This window comes from Pleurodeles waltl, chromosome 11, assembly GCF_031143425.1.
Source record: "Pleurodeles waltl isolate 20211129_DDA chromosome 11, aPleWal1.hap1.20221129, whole genome shotgun sequence".
NCBI classification, from domain to species: Eukaryota; Metazoa; Chordata; class Amphibia; order Caudata; family Salamandridae; genus Pleurodeles; species Pleurodeles waltl.
Genome location: NC_090450.1, coordinates 714720392 through 714743262, shown reverse-complemented (window position 1 = coordinate 714743262; position 22871 = coordinate 714720392). Strand labels below are relative to the sequence as shown.

Below are 22871 nucleotides of genomic sequence, written 5' to 3'. Positions count from 1 at the left end.
CTGAGAATAAGTATTCTAGTGTTGTTTTACTATAATAAAGTACCTTTATTTTTGTAACAGTGTGTGGTTCATTCATGTGTGATAAGTTGCTGTGGGACTATAGTGGTATTGCATAAGCTTTGCATGTCTCCTAGATAAGATACGTCTTGGCTGCTCATCCACAGCTACCTCTAGAGAGCCTGGCTTCCTAGGCACTGCCTACACTTCACTAATATGGGATCCCTGGACCTGGTATAGGGTGATAACGCCATAGGTTCTCACCACACGCCAGCTTCCTACAACCATGTTTCTTACAAATTATATTTTTGTTACCGTGCCCTCAAGGGGCTGTTTTGAGCATTACAGTCTAATGCTAAAAGTTTATTTCTGATAAAGGTTTATATGATAATTGTATATGTTTTAATAATCTCTTCTTATTACAGTTATGAGCATGATTCAGGCCAACTTAACATCCTTATTACACTATGACTGTTTGAACACTCTTGATATGTTTGGGTAACCATTCTAGTTTATTTTTCCTCTGTGGCTGTTTTGTGTCTGTTTTTTGGGAACTGTGGTAGCCAGCCAGCAACTCTGGTGGTGGGGTGGTGAAAGTGGTAATCTATTGATTTGGCATGGCAGATTTAAATTAGGATGCTAAATGGCAACATTTTCATTTTTTTGCTGCAGTTAGAGGAAGAAGGAAAATGGAAGTGCTTTAGTTACATGCAAGGCCACTGGACTTATATGACAAGAAAAGACAAAATTATGAGGCAGGGTTGGCCAATTTATCTGGCAAGAAATGTCCAATTAGGAATTTACAATGCCAATAGCTCTAATTCAGGCAAATGTGAGATCTATTGCATTGCAAATGTTTGTTTTTTGTACAAGGAAATTAAGTGATTTGCGCAGAACCACAGGAAGTTGAGCTGATGCCGAGACACAAACCTGGTTCCAACTCTTCACCTCTGACCATAGCGCTACATCCAAATACAACCCTCTCCTCCCCCTACCAAGGCCTAAAAGGCACTGGGACTAAGGTGATAACACCAGGCCCTACGGAGGCCACTTCTCTTACTCACCCCCTCCCTAGCTCTATAGCCTTAGGACAATGACCTGGCAAGAGAGGTGTAAAAAAAGCACACAGTTCCTCCATGGGAGCAGGGGGTGGGGGTTGGGGGGGGTGAGTGAGAATGGCCCAATGGCACAAAATCACCTGCCACCTTGAGAGGACCCTGCACACTCCCACCCTCCCCACGCCCGCCATGGCCTGATCATGATGGTCCCGCAAGGGATGATCTCCTTATGGCAGTGCCGGCCGCACAAAGTAGGGGGCTGAGGTGAGAATGCCCTGAAGGCCATAGCAACACCAGGCCCCCAACCTCAATTGACAGCATGGCAGGGATGTGAACAAGATAACATCACCGCATTAAAGTCACCTTGTGAAGACACAGAAAGAAAGAAAGACTCTCACGCTGTTTCCAGAGGCCCTAAAAAACCGGCCCACAGGTGACCCTGAGGCACCGGCCCATCGCCCAATGCCCTACCGTCCGGCTATCCAATCCGACACTGCCATCTGGCACACCTGGCATAGTGGTTCTGTTGTCTCCATGAGTTTGATTGCAATCAATGTTTTTGTGATGTTATGGTTGATTTGCAAAATACTCTCCGAATACAATCACATCAAAGCTTGTTAGCGCTAAAGTAATGATAGATGGACATGAATGCGGGTGTGTGGTGAAGACCAGCAGCCTCACCGCCCATAATCAATTGTAATCGATGACAAGGAAGGAATATGAACCGAAAACGCATAGAAAACAAAAGTATAGTAGATTCACATTGCATCACGTGAGCAGGAACCTCTCCAAAGAAGCCTCAAGGGTAGGGTGAGCACATTTTGAGAACCAAAAAACAGGACAAACAATGAAATAAATGTAGGACTAAAGCCTTTTAGTCTTACTTCTCTATCGGGCCTGTGCCGCTTTTTGTGTAGCCTTGTAAATGTGTGTATGCATGTGTGTAGATAGATAGATAGATAGATAGATAGATAGATAGATAGATAGATAGATAGATAGATAGATAGATAGATCATTTACAATGCTTCATTTACTTAACATTAAGATGGAAGGACTTGCAACCTGGGCGTCCTCCCCTGCCCTTCGCCCCATCCTGTGTTCCAGAGCATGCTGCGAAACACCTCCTGTGCTGCCTGACAGAAACAGTCTGAATTACTTATTTTATTCAGTCTTCTGAGGCGCCTGTGACAGGAGAAACTACCGTTTAATTCTCTTTACCATTACCTTACTTTTGTCCTAAAAACCGAGACATGTATTTAAAAAGAAGAAATGTGTCGACACACCGGGACAGTCCATCGAAAACCGGCGCTGTCCATGGAAATCCGGAACGCCTGGTCACCCTATTCAAGGGAGGAGCCTCCTGGCAAGAGTATTTTGTAAACAGTGAGATCAAGTGGAGCTCTTCGGAGCACAGTCTTTCTTCTATAGTGGCCACAGATGTCACCAAAGGTTGTGAAGGAGTTCAATGAAATATTCCACACAACTTTAGAGAATTCAGCTCCACCCAGCATCTCATTGTTTCCTCATCAGCAAATAACACGCATTTGCCTATAGGAAAATCATACGCCTAACTCGAAACACTGTGCGCACAACAGTGAAACAAATTTGTGACGCTCGGGACTAGTGGCTATCCGACACACTGGGCTTGATGAGCTGTGCCGCGTTAAAATGCATGCAGATGGATCACAGTTATATATGGCGCAATGTTTATCAAATACACTGATTACTACGTGGAGTAAAGTTACACCTTTTTTAAATTTCGGCTGTTCAAATCTACTTGGTAAATACCAACATATGTATGTTTATCCTAGGCCTGGCTCATGTCACCAGGGCCTCTTCATCCCGCGATACCCCACTCAGGGTGGCTGGACAAGGGGGTGCCCATCACTAGTGACTGCTCGACTAACAGACCTGTCAGTGCTCTCTTGAACTGAACCAATATCAGGGGAGTAGACAGAAAATTAAAACACCCCCACTTTGAACTCAACCTGTGATGGCACCAAGCAAAGCGTGTGAGCCCAAAACTCCTTAGAAGATCTCTCTTTCCTCTGCCACCCAAGCATCTACATATTCATCCTTTCACCCTTCCACCCATCCGCTGGTATCCACCATTTCACCTTTACATTATCTCATCCATTCGTTCTTTCATACATCATTCAATCTAACACAGTTCCCTCCATTCATTGGCCCTTCCATCCATACGCCCAGACACCCATCATCTGTTTTTGCATCCATCTATATATCCATCACCTATCCAACGCCCACCGAACTTCAGAATCACGTGAACATTCTCTCTTCACAAACTCACAGACTTGCCTGTAGAGCCTCCTGTCGTGAGTTCCCGCGCTCCTTCAGTCTGATGACAGCATTGTGGTCTAGCAATTGAACATATATGCATATTTTTGGGGACGTAGGGCCAGATGTAGGAAGCACTTTGCGAGTCGCAAACGGCAAAATTTGCCGTTTGCGACTCGCAAATGCGTGTTTCCTATGCAGAAATGCATTTTGCGAGTCGGGACCGACTCGCAAAATGCATTTCCGAATCGCAAATAGGAAGGGGTGTTCCCTTCCTATTTGCGATTCGCAATGGTATGCAATTCCATTTGTGACCGCGTATGCGGTCGCAAATGGAGTCGCAGTTACCATCCACTTGAAGTGGATGGTAACCCATTCGCAAACGGGAAGGGGTCCCCACGGGACCCCTTCCCCTTTGTGAATGGACCCCAAAACATTTTTTCAGGGCAGGTAGTGGTCCAAGGGACCACTACCTGCCCTGAAAAAAACCCGAAACAAAAGGTTTCGGATTTTTTTTTAAGTGCAGCTCGTTTTCCTTTAAGGAAAACGGGCTACACTTAAAAAAAAAAAACTGCTTTATTTAAAAGCAGGTCGCTGACATGGAGGCCTGCTGACTACAGCAGGCCTCCATGTTAGCGAGTGCCCATAGTCGGTATGGGGCCGCAATTTGCGACCCACCTCATTAATATTAATGAGGTGGGTCTTTGCGACCCCATACCGACTCGCAGAAGGTGTCTGAGACACCTTTCTGCATGACATTTTGCGACTTGCAAATTGCGAGTCGCTAGTACTCGCAATTTGCAAGTCGCAAAATGTCATTTTGCTACATCTGGCCCGTAGTCTCTTCAAGCAGACGCGAGTCTAACGCATACCATGAGGATCTTCGGGGTTTAGCACAGTACGTGGAACATGAAGCACATAGGTGGGGGAGCTGTCCTTGACACAACTTATATTGGCACGGCGATGACACTGAGGGATTTGAAGAGGCCGTGTGACGTTTAGGAACTGGCAATGTGAAGTGACTGGGCACGTGGGCAGACTTTGCAAGTGGCTTTAGGCACAATAGCAGAGACTGTCAGTTGTTTGGGGTACATTACCAGGCAGAGGTACGTGGACAGGCAGTGCGAGAGGCCTGTGATCCATAGAGAAAGTGAGAGGTATGTGGCACATGGACCTACAGTGTGAGATGCCTTTGACCCTTAGACATTGTGAGAGATCTGTGGCACATGGACAGTGTGAGAAGCCGGTGGCCCATAAACAGCAAGTGTCAGAGGCCTGTGTCACAGGGACAGACAGTGAGAGAGGTCTGGGGCACATAGAAAGTGGGAGAGGCCTGTGGCACGTAGTCGGAGCGGGAGGGCATTTGGCACATGGACAGACATGTGAGAGGTCTGTGGCACATGGGCAGATAATGTGAGACCAGAGGCCCGGGGCACATGGAAAGTTTCAGATACAGGTGTCCCTCCAGAGGCCTGAGGCACATGGACAGGCAGTGTAAGATTTTAACCTATGAGTGCAATTAATGATGAGGTACTGAAAAGAACTCATTGAAAACTGTGCTATAAATGACCGAATTTTGTTGTTTGGCAGGTGGGGAATTCCAGGTACTATAACTACAGCTTGTCCAGCAACGGCCACGAGGAAGTCCACGGAGACAGCTACGAGAACGACTACCTGACTGACGTCCTTGTAAGTCGGGGTTCAATGTTCTAAGAGATGTACACAAAAGGGGATGAGCCGCCTCATTAGTAGTCCGGAACTAGACAGCCTTTGTTGCCCCTTAACCGACATGCTATCCCCGATGTAATAAGAGCTGCCACCACCACAACAATGGCAGATTGGGGCCTCGGTCTGTAGAACTATCTACGACAGAGGCAGGACTTTGCCCCCAAAACAGTTTCCGCCTTTCTGACCTGAGTTGTCTCTGGAGTAAAAACTCTTTTGTCACAATTCCGCCACCTATACGGCATGGGCAAATTACCTCCCTAATTACCTGGGCATAAACTTTCAGACTTTGGGTAGATTTCCAGTACCCACAGCCAATAGGTCTCAATAAATTTGCCATTGTTTTTTTAGCAACTTTACACAGCATCCTTGATGTCCCCGATGCTCTGCAGCATGGCTAAAGTAAAAAAAAAATATTATGTCGCTGCCTACGTCAGTTTTAAGCTTACGCGCCTACAAACTGATGCTTTTTTATTTTTAGTTACTGATCCGGATCGAAAAATTGAAAAACAAAACGTGCAAAACATTTTTATTACGTTTTTTTAACTTGGGCTTGTGGAGGTGGAAGTAACGATGACCGAGGCAATAGGGGATCAGAAGCAACAGGGCAGGTGGATACAAAAGCAACAGAGGTGATGGCGGGGTACACGGAAGCAACAAGGGGAGGTCAGGGGGACGCGGAAGCAACAAGTGGAGGGTAGGAGACGTGGAAACACCATAGGCAGGTCAAGCGGACAAAGGAGCTACACGGGTTGGGGGTGTGTCCTCTTCAACACAGATAAGTCCTCGAGCTAGTGCAACGGGGAGGGGACGGAGAGAAGCACACGGGGCCAGGCATAAGCACGAGCTTGGAGAGAAGTCCACGAGAGAGGCCGCTTGAAAACATTTGCATTCTCAGTGATTGCTGGCTCAAAATTAAAAAGTAGTTCCCTAACATTGCGCCCAGACACCATGCATACACACACATGGTAAAGAGGCAATGCTCCATTGGAAGGACAAACACAAGGTTTGACATGCGGGGCCACAAATAAGAACCAGGCAAATTCAACTGAGAAGGCAAGCCAACCAATGTTAAGCAATGGACGGGCTCTAAGCCTCTATGTACATGGTAAGGCACAATATGCCTTGCAATAGACAGCGTAGTCACTGTCTAGCAGGCTCGACCTAAGAACAAGGGGCAGCCATATTACAAATAGAGAATTTAGAATGGCTGTGGTAGAGTATCTGGATTCCCAAGTTGGAGTATATTATTAACCACACATCTTCCTCAAAGACAAAAACAAAGCACTTTGCAACACCGTAACACCACATCATGTGACAGTGTCCGTAACTTAGTTCACGGCCTGAGACTAATGGCTATGTGAAGTTTTCAATCTTCGCATCCTCTATTTTTCTAAAAATACTTCACGAAATTCCGAATTTTTTACTTGTATAAACTTATGGGGCAACCTTATGCAAACATTTTGATTGCTTGTCTTTTTTTCAGCAAGATACTTGCTTCATTACGAGAGGCGTGAGTTTTGTTTTATAAACATACGTTTTGTAATATTTTAAGTATCTGCACCAATTTTTTCAGCATATTCTACAACTTTTAATAAACAATGACAACAAATTTAACAATGATGATTTTTAGCAAACTCCTAAACCTTGACAGCAATTAATAGTTTGCAATTTTAAAAACACATAAAATAACTGTAATGCAAACATTCTGTTTATTTGAAATATTGTGCTTTTGCGGAAAGAAGTCCTGTAAATTATTTTAATTAAATTCTTCTTCAAACAGCTATATTTCACTTTGAAGTAACCAGTAAACAATCTGAAAACCGCAAGTGCATGAGCATTTTTTTAACAGAATTGCACACACTGACATACATTATTTTTGTTCCTATTTTGGCATAGCACCACAAATCACTGTGGGAGTGTCAGAGTGCTCATACTAAGAATTTGAGGTGAACTTTTTTATATTTTTTTGCTTAGGCCAACCGGACGGTGGATTTCCTCAAGAAGGTTTCACGGTCTCCGTTCTTTGTGATGCTATGCCCACCAGCGCCGCACTCACCGTGGACTCCAGCCCCAAAGTATGAAGGCACCTACAACACCACGAAGGCTCCACGGGGAGGAAGCTACGATGTCCATGGAAAGGTGAGGCCAGAGTTTTGAAGTTGCAATATGGAGAGGTTGGTCAAAAAACTGATTAGGGATGAGGTACGGACTCAGGAATCTAAAGGTGAAGGTGGAGAATTTGATTAGACTGAATTTGAGATCAAGTAGAAATTAAAGGGAAGAAAGATACAGGAGCTGGGCGAGTGAAAGGGACAGGAAGACCTGATATGAAGTAGGTGAGAAGTTATGTGATAGAAGAATATACTATTGTAGATGGAGCAGTGGCATCAAGAGGACAGGGTTTTGATAGGAAAAAAAAAATGGAAGAATAATGTAGATAATGTAAGATTTTAGACTAGATAGCTGTGTCTGATTATACAAAATTATGGGATTGGGAAAGAGGCGAAATGAAGCACAAATAGGACATAGGAGTACCTAGCTCTGTAGATATAGGAGGTGAGAGATTAAGATGTGGGTTATGTAAGGAGGATGGTTAAAATGAAGCTAAAATTCTAGGAGGCAAGATTGAAGGAATATGATTTGGGATATGTGAGGGGTCCAAGAGGAGAAGGATCTAGATTCTAAAGGGAGAAAATTGGTGAGCATTGCTAATAACAGAAGGATAAACAATTCTACAGGGAGAAATGGAGCTGAAGGAACAGGATTTGCAGAAGACACATCAGTCTGTAGCAAATGCTGTAGGATTCAGTAGGTGCCTGGGTGGGACAAATGGGAAAAATTCAGTTAGGTGAAGGGTCTAATAAAAAGAGGACATGCAAGTCTGTGGGAAATAGATTTGTTCAATGCCAAAAGATCTAGGATCAGAAGACATCCTGTAGAAGAAGGACGTAGGATTCTAGAGGGAGCAAATGGGGTTGAAGGGATGCATTTTAGGGTAGGTGATATGGTCTGTGGAAGAACGATTTAGGGGTTGGTTTAGAGTTTGGCAAATTGCGTTTAAAGTCAGGAGAGGAATCAGGTTTCTGGTAGCTTAGCCTCCACTGGCAGAAACTTTTGACTGACAGCAGCGGTTCTGATGTTCATTTTTCCTCTATAGGACTGCCAGGGCAGACCTGGCAGTCCCAAACAGGAAACCAACGAAGTCACCATCTCATGCTGGGAGAAAAGTTCCAGCTTTTTAGGGCTATTCATTAGCAAGCTCCTGCTGTGGGTGTTTATTTTTGAAAAAAACTTTATTTGTTGTTTAGGCATGTTCAACATAGTGCCCATTCTGTAAATCTTTGTTGCCTTGAGCAGAGCACAGTGGACATCCTCTGCAGAACCTCGTAGACCAGCAGAAAGTCCACTATACTCTAAACAAGCCCCTTTTAATAGTAGTTGAGGTCAAAAGTACAGAAATTGGAATAGAAATGCAAGGCCTATGCAAGATACATTGAGGATTTAAGTGAGAGGCAATGCAAGTGGGAAAGTATGAAATGCAGGGTGTGGAAGTTAGATAGATTTTAGCAGTAAAGATATAGCTGCCGAGTCAGTGTTGCTTTGAGCAGCCGAGTGGAGGGAATTAGAGACGAGAAAGTAGATGTGGTGAGACCGTCACAAGTCATGGCAAAAGCTTTCCCTTGATAGCTTATTTCTTAAGCTCCACCAAAGTAAGAGTATGACCTCAGCCCAATAGTTGAAAACGTTTAAAAACATAGAATGTCTGACTTTTCCAAGTTTGTTGGAGACTACATGTAACTTTCAGAAAATAATGGAACAGTGTCTCTGTTTTGATGACGGAGAACCTAGTGAAGTCGAAGCAGCTTTAGCAAGAGTCAAAAATATCAATCTCTGGTTTGTTCCACTAAAATATTCAGATGCTTTATAGAACAGGAGCTATGCTATAAACCAAACAGAAATCTTTGGCTGTCTGTATGTAGAAACAATAGTTCTCTGCAGTGCAAATTCAAGAAGTTATCAATAGATCCAGCAAAATCATGTTACCTCTTAAAATTAATTAAACTATAAATGCTGTAATTAAATAGCAGCAGCGGTTCTTACATTTTCTATTACTGCAGATCCCCACTAAATCACTAATAGTAGTTGGGTACCCCGGCCTTAGCAAGTTCTACAATTTAAACCCCAAAACAGTACACAAAAATAAAGAAACGGGTATGCATCAACAGGTACTCGCTTCTGAAATATTTAATTTAATTCACAAACAAAAAAAATAAAAAAACGATATATTAATGGGAATGTTGGAGCTTTCTAAAATATAGTTTCATAATTAAAAGGGATATGGTAGGCTTGAGTCTATTACTTTGTCTTTTTTGCACCTAATGAATTTTCTCTTTTTGTCGGCGCATACCAGTGTTTCAATTGAGGCCACCAATCGTCTATACCATATTCCATTTGCTTTATTGCACTGTCCCACAAATCAAGTGAGGATGCCAAATCAATTTGCAGACTTCAGTTTCAAAATCCTTCACATTCAGAGCATTTTAACATTCAATTTTACATTTGTGTGTATATACACTCTATTAATCTGCCAATGGTATTTAATTTTCTACAGTCACAGCCCTCCTGTGTAGGTCTCATGGCTCCCATACTATTGAGAGGTAACATGATTTTTTTGGATCCACGGAGAACCTCCTGAACTTACACTGCGGTGAAAAATTGTTGCTTGCACTTAGAATGTTCAGATCATGACAATAAAACAAAACAATATGACTTGCCTAGGCCAGCTACACCTTCGAGCCCACAGAAGAGGTTCAAGAAATAGTGTAGCCCTATATGTCAGTGGCACTGGCAGTAAAGGCACACCTCTAACCGAAAATTGTACCATTCCAAGATGACAGGAACGATTGGGATGCAGAGGACTACTTCAGTGTTTAATTTGTGCTGGTGTGTTCCATTGCTCAGCACCGACCCTTAATTCTTTGCACTGGCATTCTTTTGTGACAGTCCATCTCATGGTGTTGCAATCTGTGTATTTTCAGTATAGCACACCAGTTTAGCAATGCAGTATGCCATAAAAACATTAATAGCAATGCGTGAGCAGGGCATTGATAGTGGCATTTTGCTGCACTTACAGGGCCAATGGGTGGTGCATGCTGCAGTTACATCCTCAGTGATACTTTGGCCTCTGGCACTTACCTTTTTTCTTTAGAAATGGAACACCGAGTTAATAACTGGACAACATCGCACCAGTTAACAGAATCCTAAAATGGAGTTTCCAATTTCAGAAGCCATCCACACAGGGGGAAAGAAATAAGAATCACACAGGCATAACCAGAACCTCACACAAACCAAAGACACGCATCTAAACACACAATAATGCACAATCCTAGAGCAGCTTTCGTTTTGATCCTTATCTCTACCTCTCCCCGAAAACCAAAGAGTGTGTGTAACTTGCCTTATGACTAGGGCTCTGTAAAGTTTTATTTTCTCCCAACCTTCCTGAAGGCTAATTCCTCAAATTAATGAAGATACAAACTTTTACGCTTTCCACGTATCAGCTTGAAAATCAGATTTGTTGTGACAATTTATATCACAAAATATAAACTTGCAGAAAATTCTGACTACGTTTGCCATTGTGAATAGAAAAAGCCTGCAATCTGCCGCTATGCAAGATAAAAAACAGCCTATATGCATTTTTTCATCTTGACATGCTTTGATTAGAATTAAAATGATCTTGCAATGTGATGAATATTCTCTCGCCTTGTGCAGAAAATATTTTCAGGGGCAAAGCCAAACATAAACTTAATTTGTTAAGGCAAACTTCACAAATTACAAAAATCGCAACTTTTTCAAAACGTTCCTGGTGTGAAAAATGACCACCACCCCTAACTAGGGCTTTGGTAGTGGCTTTGTAACCCGCCTGAAGAGATCCACTTGAGATTGTAAAACTGTCCTGCTCCATCTGTTTGTTCTTGGATGAGAACCTCTCTCTTGGTTATTTTTTGGTTGAAGCTGCAGAGAGCACACAAACAAACAGACATTGCTAAAACATATTTGCTTGATGGTGGGCGGATTTATGGAGCAGAGGAAACACATTGGTCCTCTGTGTATTCAACAGCCCTGGAGGGGAGATGGAGTGGACACTTTGAAAATGTGATAAAAGCCCTCGGTGTATCAACCTAATAATGCCAGCTCTCTCTTTTGTAGCACAGTCCTAACTTTCAGATCTACATTTAGTACATTTGTGTGTATTTCACTTATTTTCTTCTTAAGAAATCATATTACAGAATATCGAAAGGGTAGCAGGTTAACTGCCATCGGGTTCTTGCATGCAACGCCCTAGTTCCAGAAATAGATGCTATTATCCAGTGGAATTAACTCATTTTGACCTTCGAGCTTGGAGACCACTAAGTATAAGTCGTGCTTAGACCCGGGCTTTGCAAGATCTCCAGGTTTTTAAACCCAGGCAGCGCAAGATCTGCAGGTCTTGTTTCATTAAAATCTTTAAGGGAGGGAGTTGTGTTGCTCTGTGTTGTTGATCTGTGCTCTGCTAAGAATGTTGAACGTGTGTTAGTGGGTGGGCTGGCAGATCAGTGGGTAGAGCTTTGTTGAGTAGGATAGATGCTGCTCCTGATGGAATGTCTCCCTCTATATTTCCAACAGGAGGCTGCCTAAAAAGTGCGCCTCTTCCACCAGCGAGTACACCAATGCTCCCAATTGACCAATGAACATAATCTGTTGCTCCTCTTTGCTGAGCAAAAACAGACCAAGGTATCCTCTGATTTCAGGAGTTTTCCTAAATGAGAGTGAGGAATAGAAAGAGTGTGTGTGTGTATGTCTGATAACTGCTTTGTGCATTGCATTGTAGGATAAACACTGGCTGATAAGACAGGCCCGAAGCCCAATGTCCAGCACATCTGTGGCCTTCCTGGATAACACCTACAGGAGGCGGTGAGAGTGGACGTATGGAGAAATATAACATGTTCCTTCTGTTCATATCCCTGTGCCGATAGAGAACTATCACCAGCAGGTCACCTTCTTCTGTCTCTTTCTGTCTTTTTTGAGAATTACATTTTTTATCTATTCGTCTTGCCTTGCAGAAGTCTGTTCTGCACCTTGTTTCTGTCCTCTTTCATTCTTTCTTTTAGTAAATCAAAAGGTTTTGCCCCCACACCCTGCCCGACACCCTCATAACTTATGTCCCTACATTGGATCAGCATGAAATTTTAGATGGTACTCAGGATGTAATTTGCTAACTATCAGCCACCTTTGATGCATATTCATCAAACATTGCTAAAATTATTAGCGGATGAGCACTTTTAATGTTCTTCGCGTCCACCCTTGATGAAATGCCACTAAACTTGACACAACTAAGGCTTTTTAGAGCTTTATTATTGTTAGGGCTACTAGGGTTATGCAGCAGGGTTAGCTACATTATGAGGCAAGGTAATCTAAATTTTGTGGCAAAAATCAAATAATGTGGTACTTTCTCTGGCAGTATTAATTTCATCTATCTGACCTAGTAACATTTTACTATAATCCCTCTAAATTATGTGGCAAATGCTGTAAATTCATTACTATACAGTACATGCTACAGCCACAGAATCACCTAAATTATCAGACCCACACTAATGCGCATAGCTTTTTCAATAATGTATTCATGAAAGGTAAATAATTCCTAAACATTCTAATTCCATTCAGTGCTTTGAGCACAATCCCTCAAAACAATTGTATAATATAATAAACACATTATAGGTATAAGGTCCAATTTTACCATCCCAGGATTTTGGTGACAGCCACAAACAACTTCTCAGTGTCACCAGAACCCCTTAATGGCAATATTAGACCATGTTACTCAGTAACCTCTTATGAATCTACCGCCTCTCTCTCTGCCTCTGTCTCTCTCTGTTTCTCTCTCTGTCTGTCTCTCTTTCTCGCTATATATATATATATATATATATATATATATATATATATCCAAACCTCCCCAGTCAGACCTTGGTGGTCGAAACGCATCAACTAGAATAAATCTTGTCGAAATTATCATTTTGGAGTGCCGGCTCTTTCCTGGCTGTGTATATTGCTTCCCTCTTTAGCTTTCTCCCACTACCTCTCTCTCAATCTCTGTCTCTTACCTTTGCTCTATCTGTTTCTTTTTCTCTTCCTTTTCTCACTCTTTCTGCCCTCTCTCTCTTTCTTTGTCTGGTCACACTCTCCCTTTTTTCTTATGTCCTTTCCTCACACATGTCTTTAATCGCCTCTTTGTGAGACCCATTTCTACTCTTTCCTTTTCTCTCTCCCTCTCTCTCTTTCTCCTTCTGTTTCTTCCAATCTCCCTCTTAATCTCTCCCTTCTCATGTTATGTTATGCCATGTTATGTTATGTTATGGCAATTGTCATTGTACACTATAACCTGGCAGGGTATCCTAGCGCTGTGCAGAAGGAAGTCTCAATCGCCCAGGGCATGCAGGATGGTTTAATAGAAGATTCAGGTCATCGGCTTCTTGCCTTTCCTTGATTGACATGTCCTCTCTTTTTTAGCTTTGCCATAAGGTCCATTCCCAAAGCTGAGTCCTGGTTGTTTGCGAGGGGTCAGGTGAGCATGCTTAGTAGGATAAGTGTGATACACAGCTTCAGAGATACCTCACCTGCCCATTACCAGATTTATTTCGGATCATCTTTTTACCCCAGAAGGCATCAGTCACAAACACTTCAGCTGCTACTGCGGAAGAGATAATCCTACATTCTAAAATAGCATTGCTCAGCTGCACAGATTCCTTCCACGGCCCTCTGCAGGGGCTGGCAGTGAGGGCAGTGGAGCCCAGGCCTGCACACATAGCCAGCAGCTGGTTTGTTACAGACCGGATTATCCCTGCCGCTCAGAATGCTACTCACCTCTAGCTCCTGCTGCCTCACTCTCTTGTCCATCACAACCACAAACAGGTAAGAGCTGTGCCTACAGGTACCTGGAATGTACTTGTCTGGTCTCTGTTGACCTTTGATCTTCTCATGGTCACTGTGTCTTTAAAGTATCATTTCCACCCAGCAGCTTTCTTAAGAGAATAGCCAGTGGTACCCTACTGCTTGTCATGGATTTCATTGCCACTGCAAAAGAATCATAACTCTATATTCTGCAATTTAGGGTGGATAAGAAGTACACAGGTGTTAGTGCTCACAAAACTGAGAAGACCATTGACCTGAGGTTCCTATGGACCATGCTAATAAGTCCACTCCAGCCTTTGTGGACAACTATGTCCTCCCTTCCTTCTCTTTTCCATTCCCCATGCCTATTTTGACAAATGAAGGGCTTAGCATTCTTTGAACCCTGTTCTAGGCAGTCAGCTTGTAAGGATGCTTACTTATGATGACAAATTGCATTAGTTTGACCAGGCTGTTCTGGATCTGCAGCATGCCCCGGAAGCCGTATACTACTTAAACAGCTACCAATGAGGTTGGGCTAAATTGAGACAAAATTTAATTGTGACTTTTGGAAAGTCTCAATGTAAGGCTCCTTGGTTTCTAGACAGAAAACTCCTGGCGACTGTAACCTCATGCGAGGAAGAAATTACATGTGAAATTGAAAACATTGTTATTGACTCTTATTTGGTGCGAAGATGAACTACTGTCCCCACTTTTCTCTATTTCGGTTTTAATTTCCCTTCCTTTCTCCTCTTCATCCTTCTCCGTTCGGTGCTCTCTTTCTCTAAATCCACTCTTCCTGCATCTCTTTCCTTCTCTTCTTTTCAGTGCTGAATTTGGCTCCTTTCCCTATACACAGATGGCAGACCCTCCTATCCGTCGATGATTTGGTGGAGAAGGTGGTTTTGCAGCTACAGGAACTGAAGTTACTGGACAGCACCTACATATTCTACACCTCTGACAATGGCTACCACACCGGTAAATGCTCCAGTAAAAAATCTTAGTGTCTAGTGTTACCTTGATAATGTTCTTCTAGTCCCCGGCTTTTCTTTCGCAAATCATTGTAATAAGGTGCACAAAGCCATCTGGTTCAAGCAAACCAAACCCAAACTACAGGTCTCAGATTGCATTGATTTGTTAACTAAAGACCATGACTGGAAGGTGGTGTCTCAGTGACCAGGAGTGATCTGGTCACCCTAACAGTCAAGATGTTAAAAATTAGAAATTGCCTTAACTGGCCAGTGTGTGACCTTGTGCAGTGTTCTCTTTGTGACTTTGGGCTTTCTGTGCCTTTGTCTAGGCTTTTTGCTGTTACTGTTTCAGTGTGTGAGACATCAGATAGTAACCTGACCTTTGGAATACACCTGCATCTACCACTGTCTCTATGTGACCTTGGGAGGTTTTCTGCTCCTCATTGTTTTAGCTGACATGGGGACACTACGAACTCTGGTTAGTAATTGAATAAGGAAGGACTGTTGTCCGTGTAGACGAAGATGGTCATAGATGCTTGAGAGATACCTACATTTTGCGTAATAATCCAGTAGAAATTGGCACTCCTATCATGATTAGCCTTCTTCCCATAAGATAGTCCATAGGAATAAAGGCACTAAGATCCCCGCACAAAATAATCTGATCAATCAATATACAGAGATACGTGCAGTAGATGGAGCCTTGGCCCAGAGCCTGGAAACTAAAGTGAACCAGAATGGCAACAGGGGCAGAAAATAGATCTTAACCATTGAAACTTCAAATTGTACTGGGTAAGGATAGTGGACTCTGGAAGAAGAGGCAACAAACTATGAAAAAGATCCTTCGCTCACTCATAGATCAACTCCTTCTTTCCTGCATTGTTCCACATGGGCTTACATAAAGTAGAAACCTTTAATCACTTATCTTTTTCACGTATATTGTTTCATGCAAATGCATATGCCACTCATAACATGTATTGAGACTTTAAAAAAATAAATAGATTAGCTGTTTAAAATTCATGAATATATGGGTGTCTTAGATCCCTCCATCTCATGCAAGGGATATTTGCGCAAACAGCACTATAGAAACAGTTTTTTATTTTTTAAAAAAAAGCTCATCCTAATATTTCTAACAGTTTCACAAGGACATAGTGGATTTTTTGTTTAGCATTAACCTATCCACATATTGTGTTGGTGTGCCCACTTACAGCTACATAGTTCACAGTTTGCATTTATCAAAGTTCAGCAAAATAGTGGGGCTATCAATTACCAAGAGTCCCTAGTTGCTCTGGTACAACTTCAATCAGTCCATGTTGCATAATACTGGTATTAAACAATGGATCTATTCGTCAGCAAACAATTTCCCATATGTTGTTGTACGTGGTCCCACCTTTCTGAAATGATTATGTACTTACCTGTTTTGCCTATGATATTCTGACATGGAACCATTTTTATGAATTAGGTGAAGCTGCAGTAAACACAAAGCTTTCCATAGAAATACTTTGCATTGCCTAAATCTAAAATAAATAAGTAAACTTGTTTTTGTATACTCCAGCATAACCATGACACCAACATCTGCCTCATGAGCTCTCCTGGCGTTATAAATCAGGGCATAGGGCCTGATTTAGATATCGGTTGATGGTTTACTCCATCACAACAGTGATAGATATGCCTTCCGCTGAAATATAAATCCCCTAGGAAATGTTGGGATTTATATTTTGGCAGACGGGATATCCCTCACCATTGTGACAGAGAAACCATTCTGCCGAACTCTAAATGAGGCCCATATTGTTTCTGAAATGTAAATTAGAAAGAAGAAGAACTTAGCAAAAACAGATTGGGCTGAGCAGCATTGGAGCTGAAGAGTTGTGAACTACTGAAGCAATGCAGTCTCCTTTTGTATTTGCTAACTATAAGGCCATGAGCAAATGAATTGCTAGCTATGAAAGACACATAGTTTTTGACAGGATGTGCAGGAAAGCAGAGATGTGACTGACTTCTGGGTGCAATTCATTTGCAGGAATAAAGACCTGTGTTTGGAGAGGCACCTTCTATGTCCACAACCTTCCTTGAGATGTGGGTTAGACTTAATACCAGCTAGTTGGTACATTTAGCAAATGTAGTCTTTCACAAAACACCCCGAACTATGTTGCTTCTAATGTACTAATGATTGTAGCAGGTCAGGTACTGTGAATCATACTTTAATTTTAGTAAGCGAGATCTCAGTGCTGCCTGGTGGCTGAATCACAGATCCCTAACCTTCTTTGTTCAACCACTGGAGAATAACTATTTCACCCTGTTCCTTCATCTGATTCAGGCTCTATGCTAGACTAATTGTGACTGCCCACAGACTGTGAATCACAGAATCCTTACTCTGGTTCACCATCGTCCTGCCAGTCTGCCACTGTCTCTGTGTCTTGCTTTGGTGTCTACATCCTCACATTTATCTGGCAGTGTTGCTTGTTATAAATAAGTATGCTACAATACCTTAGATACATCACTTTGGGTCTTGGCCTAGCTCTTGGTCTGCTACTACTGCCTTGTATGTCATGACTCCTTTCCTTTTAAGTAGTTCCCTTCTCTCTTCCCCATTCCTATCCTCACATTTACTATGTTCCCTACTTTTCTCTCATAGGTCAGTTCTCCCTGCCCATTGACAAACGTCAAATGTATGACTTCGACCTGCGAGTGCCCCTGCTGGTCCGGGGCCCGGGTATCAAACCCAACCAGACCAATATGGTGAGTAAATACTGAGGCTAGAGTGGTACCCTCAGGGGTCGAAAACTCCACTTGCATTGGCGAGTCTTATTTGATCAGATCGAGCTATTTTTAATACTTACTCTTACTCAGGTGTTCTGTTCAGTTGAAACGTGGAGAGGCAATAAAAGATGACTTTAAATCTTGTTCTTATGTCACGTTTGCTCTGTGTTCACAGACAGAGGTCAAAAGTCAGTTTTACTTACAATTAAATTTCCTTCTGACTGCAGAGTTCCAGGACTTTATAAGGTGAACTGTGAGACCTGCTCACAAATGTAAAGGTGCAATCATATGTGAGAATTAAGAAAAAGGCTACTCTGTAAACTATTTGCCTAGGATCACACAATTTGAGACCTGTTTACGGGTCAAGTACATTACAGTTAGGTCGAGTAGCTTATTTAAGTTACTCGACCTGCAGGTCTAGTAACATTTTTATGATTTTCCAAGCCCTGTATCCTACAGTACCACCCTGCCACTTGTGAACTGAATACCACTTCACCCTAAATACTTTGAACCCTGGTGTACAAACCTCCTCACTCTGTGGCCAGGAACTGGATATACAATAAATCACACCTACCTCTGCTCTCCCATCCGAGGAGGGCAGCCTAAGGTGTAGAAAAGGTCTGTTCACCAAACTTCCATTTCTTTGTGTTTTCCATTCTCCCAGGAGGGATACTCTGAACTCTAGATTGTCTTAAATTCTAAATCCAACTTCTCTCTGAACTTCAGAAACCATACTATACTCTAAGCCCTAGATCTGACCTTTTTAAAGGATCCTATTTTGAGCTCTACATCAGACCTCTATTCTGTTGCCTCACCATACTCTGAGCTCTAGAACAGAGCTCCGTATTGCAGTCCTGTGTAACACTGCACTGCAGACCACGTCTGTGTTCTGACTCCTGCCCACTCTCTTCCGCACTCAATTGGTAGGCATTTGGTGTAGAGCACATGTTGCATTGACTGCAGTCCCAGTTTCTTACTGGGTCATTTTGAGCTTTAGAGCGGCCTTTGAACTGTACACCACCTTGCTGTGCTATTCAGTATGGAGAGAGTTAAGCTGTATGCTCTATTTAGTGCACTATCCTTGTGGAAAAGTGTGATGAAATGGTATTTGCTCACTGAGTGCAGAACTACACCTCTGTCTATCCGTGCATACGTTCCTTTAACGTGCACAGGACCTTTCTATGGGAAGATTGCCACTTTATCACTGAATTCCAAACCCTGCTCACAAAAGTAATGAATATCAGTGAGTATAGATCTGCTATGACAAAGTATGAGCCTGTTTTACAAAGAAATGAACCTTTTACGACATTTGAATAATGTGTCCACTTAATACCTGTGTCCTCAGAGCCTAACCTTCTCTACATTTATTTTCCTGCACCAACTACCATCTCCCAGTTGCCAGTTCTGAACATTGACCTGGCAACCACTTTCCTGGACATCGCAGGGATCAACGTGTCTGAGACAACCATGGATGGACGGTCACTCCTTCCTTTGTTGGTAAGTAACCTCATTTGATGCACAATCACTCCTCCTAAAGCCCTTATTGATCAGTGTCTCAAGTTCTATCAAGCATTCTTCATTCTGTTGGTGTCTGTTTTTTATGAACTGTAGCTCTTTAGCAGGTTCCCTGAGCGTTCTGCGTGACGTTTGTATCCTTTCCCTGACTATGTTACCATTCATCCTGGGTAAGGGTTTTTGTTAAGGAGGAAGGCATAAATGGGAAGGTGGTATTGCTGCACAAATCCCTTTCTTGTCCAGGTTTAAAAGATGGAGACGTTTGGATAAAATCTGTTGCTATTGATTGTGCCTCTAGCCAATCTCAGGGCCCAGAACTTCTTTTGAACATATTCACCTATATGCAACGACAGTGCTGATCAGCGATGTAAATCAAACATTGCCAAAGCCAGCAGGTCCAGGTATAATTTGCTAATGCATGTTTAGCACATTAAAGTGAGATACACGGGAGGATTGGACAGAGAGGACAGCAGTTATAAAGGAGTCCCTCATCCACCTCAATACAAGCACTCAATACACCCAACCAGTCACTGGTGTTAGATGGGATATGATACGCTGATGGACTGAGCCACGGTTTGATTGACAAAGTCTCAATCCGGTGGCTGAAAGAAGTTGGTCAAAGAAAGCTAGTGATTCAAAGGGGCCATTCTGAAGCACACTTTATGCATATTATAAGGTAAACGCCTGTTTCACAAATGTGGTGTCAAAACCCAGACCTAATAATGTTCTCCGGAATGGAGCTAGCATGGACCCTTTTCAGTTGTGGTTTTTGGTCTGGAAAGAAAGATGGAGACATCCATAAGAGTACTAACCCCATGGCATAAAGCAAGAGTACGGATCCCTTTGGCACATGGATTATGCTGCTTCTTATCACAAATCCTTGCAACTCCTCTTTATCCTGGCATACATGTATTTGTGAGTTATGTGCTTGCACTCAAATTACTACGTTTATAATTTACACTGACATTCTTTCAGTGTATGTGCAGCCGTAGCCTGTAAGAGAATGAACAGTAGTTGTTTATTCCTCAAAGCCCCAACATATAGCTTGCCACAGAATTGCTTCCATCTGAGCAGTCGGGTGAATTTCTACAGAAAAAAAACAAGGTTACAGGGACGTTATAGTTAGATTCTGAATTTACTCTTACAAAACCATAGAAATTCAGCAGTTATAGTTAGAGTTATTGCAAGTAACTATAACTCACTCCCTATGGTAACTATAACTCGCCCCGTTGCCAAGCACAGATTTCTTATCAATAATTTTATTGCAAATGTTGCAGTGATAATATCAAAGATGCCATAGAAGGTGTCACCGGTTATATAATATGTGGAGTAATTAGCTGTGCATGGCAAAGGCGCATGTTGTAATTACCTTCGGACATGAGTTATAGTTACTTGAAATAACTCTAACCCTAACTGTTGAATTTCTGTGGTTTTATACGAGGAAATTCAGAATCTAACTGTAGTGTCCCTGTAATCTTTAGCTTTTTCAGTGAATTTCGATGTTTTTTTTAACGTAAGTTAATTTGAATTACTATACATTAATCCAACCACCAACGTGCACGGCCTTTGGCCGTGCGCAGCAGGGGTTGGGTGCAGGACCTGGCCTGCAGCCAAGCCCTTATAACTACCCAACCCGCACCGCGCACAGACTTTGGCCGTGTACAGTTGGGGTTGGCCACAGGGCCTGTCTCTGTCAGTGGATCTGTGAGTGGGCGCTTGAGTGTCTGGATGGGTCTGAAATTGGGTGTGTGAGTCTATAAGTGGGTCCGAGTGGGTGTATGAGTGTCTGAGTGGGTGTGTGAGTGGGCGCATGAGCCTCTGGGTGCATGTATGAGTGAATAAATTAGTGTATGAATGAGTCTTTTTTTTTATTTCTTTTTTGCTTATTCAAGAATATTCCGGAATAATCGAGAATATTTGGAAATATTGTGCATGGTGAAATAAATTAATTTTAAACCCGTTATTTGATCCTCAAACACCTCTATATGACACCCTTGGCGTCAGGGTACCTCCACCCTGACTCTCTATGCTACTTTTCATTTTGTTATTCAGTCCCAGGGACTGTTTCCCAGGACCTGAAAATGGCAGTCGCAACTTTCTGTTCAGATTGTGGCCAGCCAATTACAGCGCTTCTATTCACACTTCCAAATAATTGCAAATATTTATGAAGTATTCGCTCTTCTAGATATACACATTTGGATTTTCCTTAATTTCTTATAAACTACTGAACGGATTTACACCAAATATCCCTACCGAAACCTACCTTTTGGCCAAATTTGGTGTAATTCAGTCCAGCAGTTAGGGCTGTAATCGTGTTTAAAACTCCTATGGGAATTAACATGGGAAATGCATGTTTTTTCTTTTTCTCTCGGCCCCCGCATGGTGAATCACCCTGAAACTTTTCATTCGCAACGAGAATCACCGGCACACAAAAATTACATGAATATTCTCGTCAAACAGTGGCAAAGATATAGGCAATCCAAAAAACGTTTTTTTTCTGGAAACATGTCCCTAACTATAATTACCTACTGGCGGTGGCCAATAGGTAATATAGTTCAATGATTACTACCCACTAGTAGGCACTAACCAAAAAAAGAGAATACATTAGGAACAAAAAAAACAAGGTGATATGCTAAAATCTAGAATATTGTTTTATGTTAGAAATAAAACCACATTTTGAAAAGTTCCAACCTTAACATTGAAATAAAATGTTTGTTTTTTCAATATATTACTGTATTTCATAATTTGTGTATTCGTTTGATGTATACTTCAATCTGTCGTTTTATGTATTTTTGTTGTTCAAATCATAGAAATTGCTTGGGCTGGGGTCCCAAGCTTCCAATAGTGATTCAGTAGGGGTGCTAACTGTTAATATAGAGGTTTCCTGCCCTCACACCATTCCCAAGGGGAAAAACAGGCTAGGTTTCCAAGATCTTTAAGTACAGGCATCAAGGCTCTTAGACTGGCCTTTTGTTAATTACTATTCCTGACTACGTACGGGTCTTTCTTAGATATTCTAGCACATCTACTGGGTCGGTGTCCTTATTTTGCTACTCGCTTCCCAAATCATCCTCTCCAAGTACTCAGCAGAATTCGGACCAGCCTCTGTCTGTCTGCCTGAGGAGAAGAGCAGTGATTCAGTATCTAGAGACATGAGCACCTGTAACTCGGAGAAACCTAGGCCTTCTCTGACCTGTGATGCGAGTCTAATGGAGACTGTGCCAGTTTTAGGGGAGGAAGAGATCCTCATATGGAGGGGCTCACATCCTTGGGTGCGCAGAATTTGCTACTTCACAAACTAACACATTTTGCAAATATTGTGTTATACCAGACAGACTCAGACACGCTCCCCCATCAGTCTGGTGAACCATATCACTCTTAGCACATATGATCATCCAGACCAACCAAGGTAGTCTATTACTCCAACTCTAGTTGCCTAGGGGTGCCTTTCAAATGCCTGTTATTAAACTGATATGACTGGGCCACTTCCAATTCTGAAAGCCACTTAATAGTGGTATAAATGGTGAAGTATGCAAAAAAGGGCACATAAAAGTGTTGATTTGAACTGGTAATTACTTAGGCCGCATCCCAGTCCATAGTTGTTCCATACACCTTGCCACCTCAGTTTGAA

The 22871-nt window shown here is 42.3% G+C and overlaps 1 protein-coding gene across 1 annotated transcript in view; it reads left to right on the top strand.

Moving 5' to 3' along the window:
- LOC138266046 (N-acetylglucosamine-6-sulfatase-like) overlaps positions 1-22871 on the top strand; it is a 100977-nt gene that overhangs the window by 67825 nt on the left and 10281 nt on the right. The window contains exons 5-10 of the mRNA XM_069214373.1: positions 4941-5039; positions 7053-7217; positions 11947-12029; positions 14857-14975; positions 17601-17704; positions 19121-19222. Of these exons, the coding sequence (XP_069070474.1) occupies positions 4941-5039; positions 7053-7217; positions 11947-12029; positions 14857-14975; positions 17601-17704; positions 19121-19222 (672 nt within the window). The remainder of the gene's footprint in view (positions 1-4940; positions 5040-7052; positions 7218-11946; positions 12030-14856; positions 14976-17600; positions 17705-19120; positions 19223-22871) is intronic.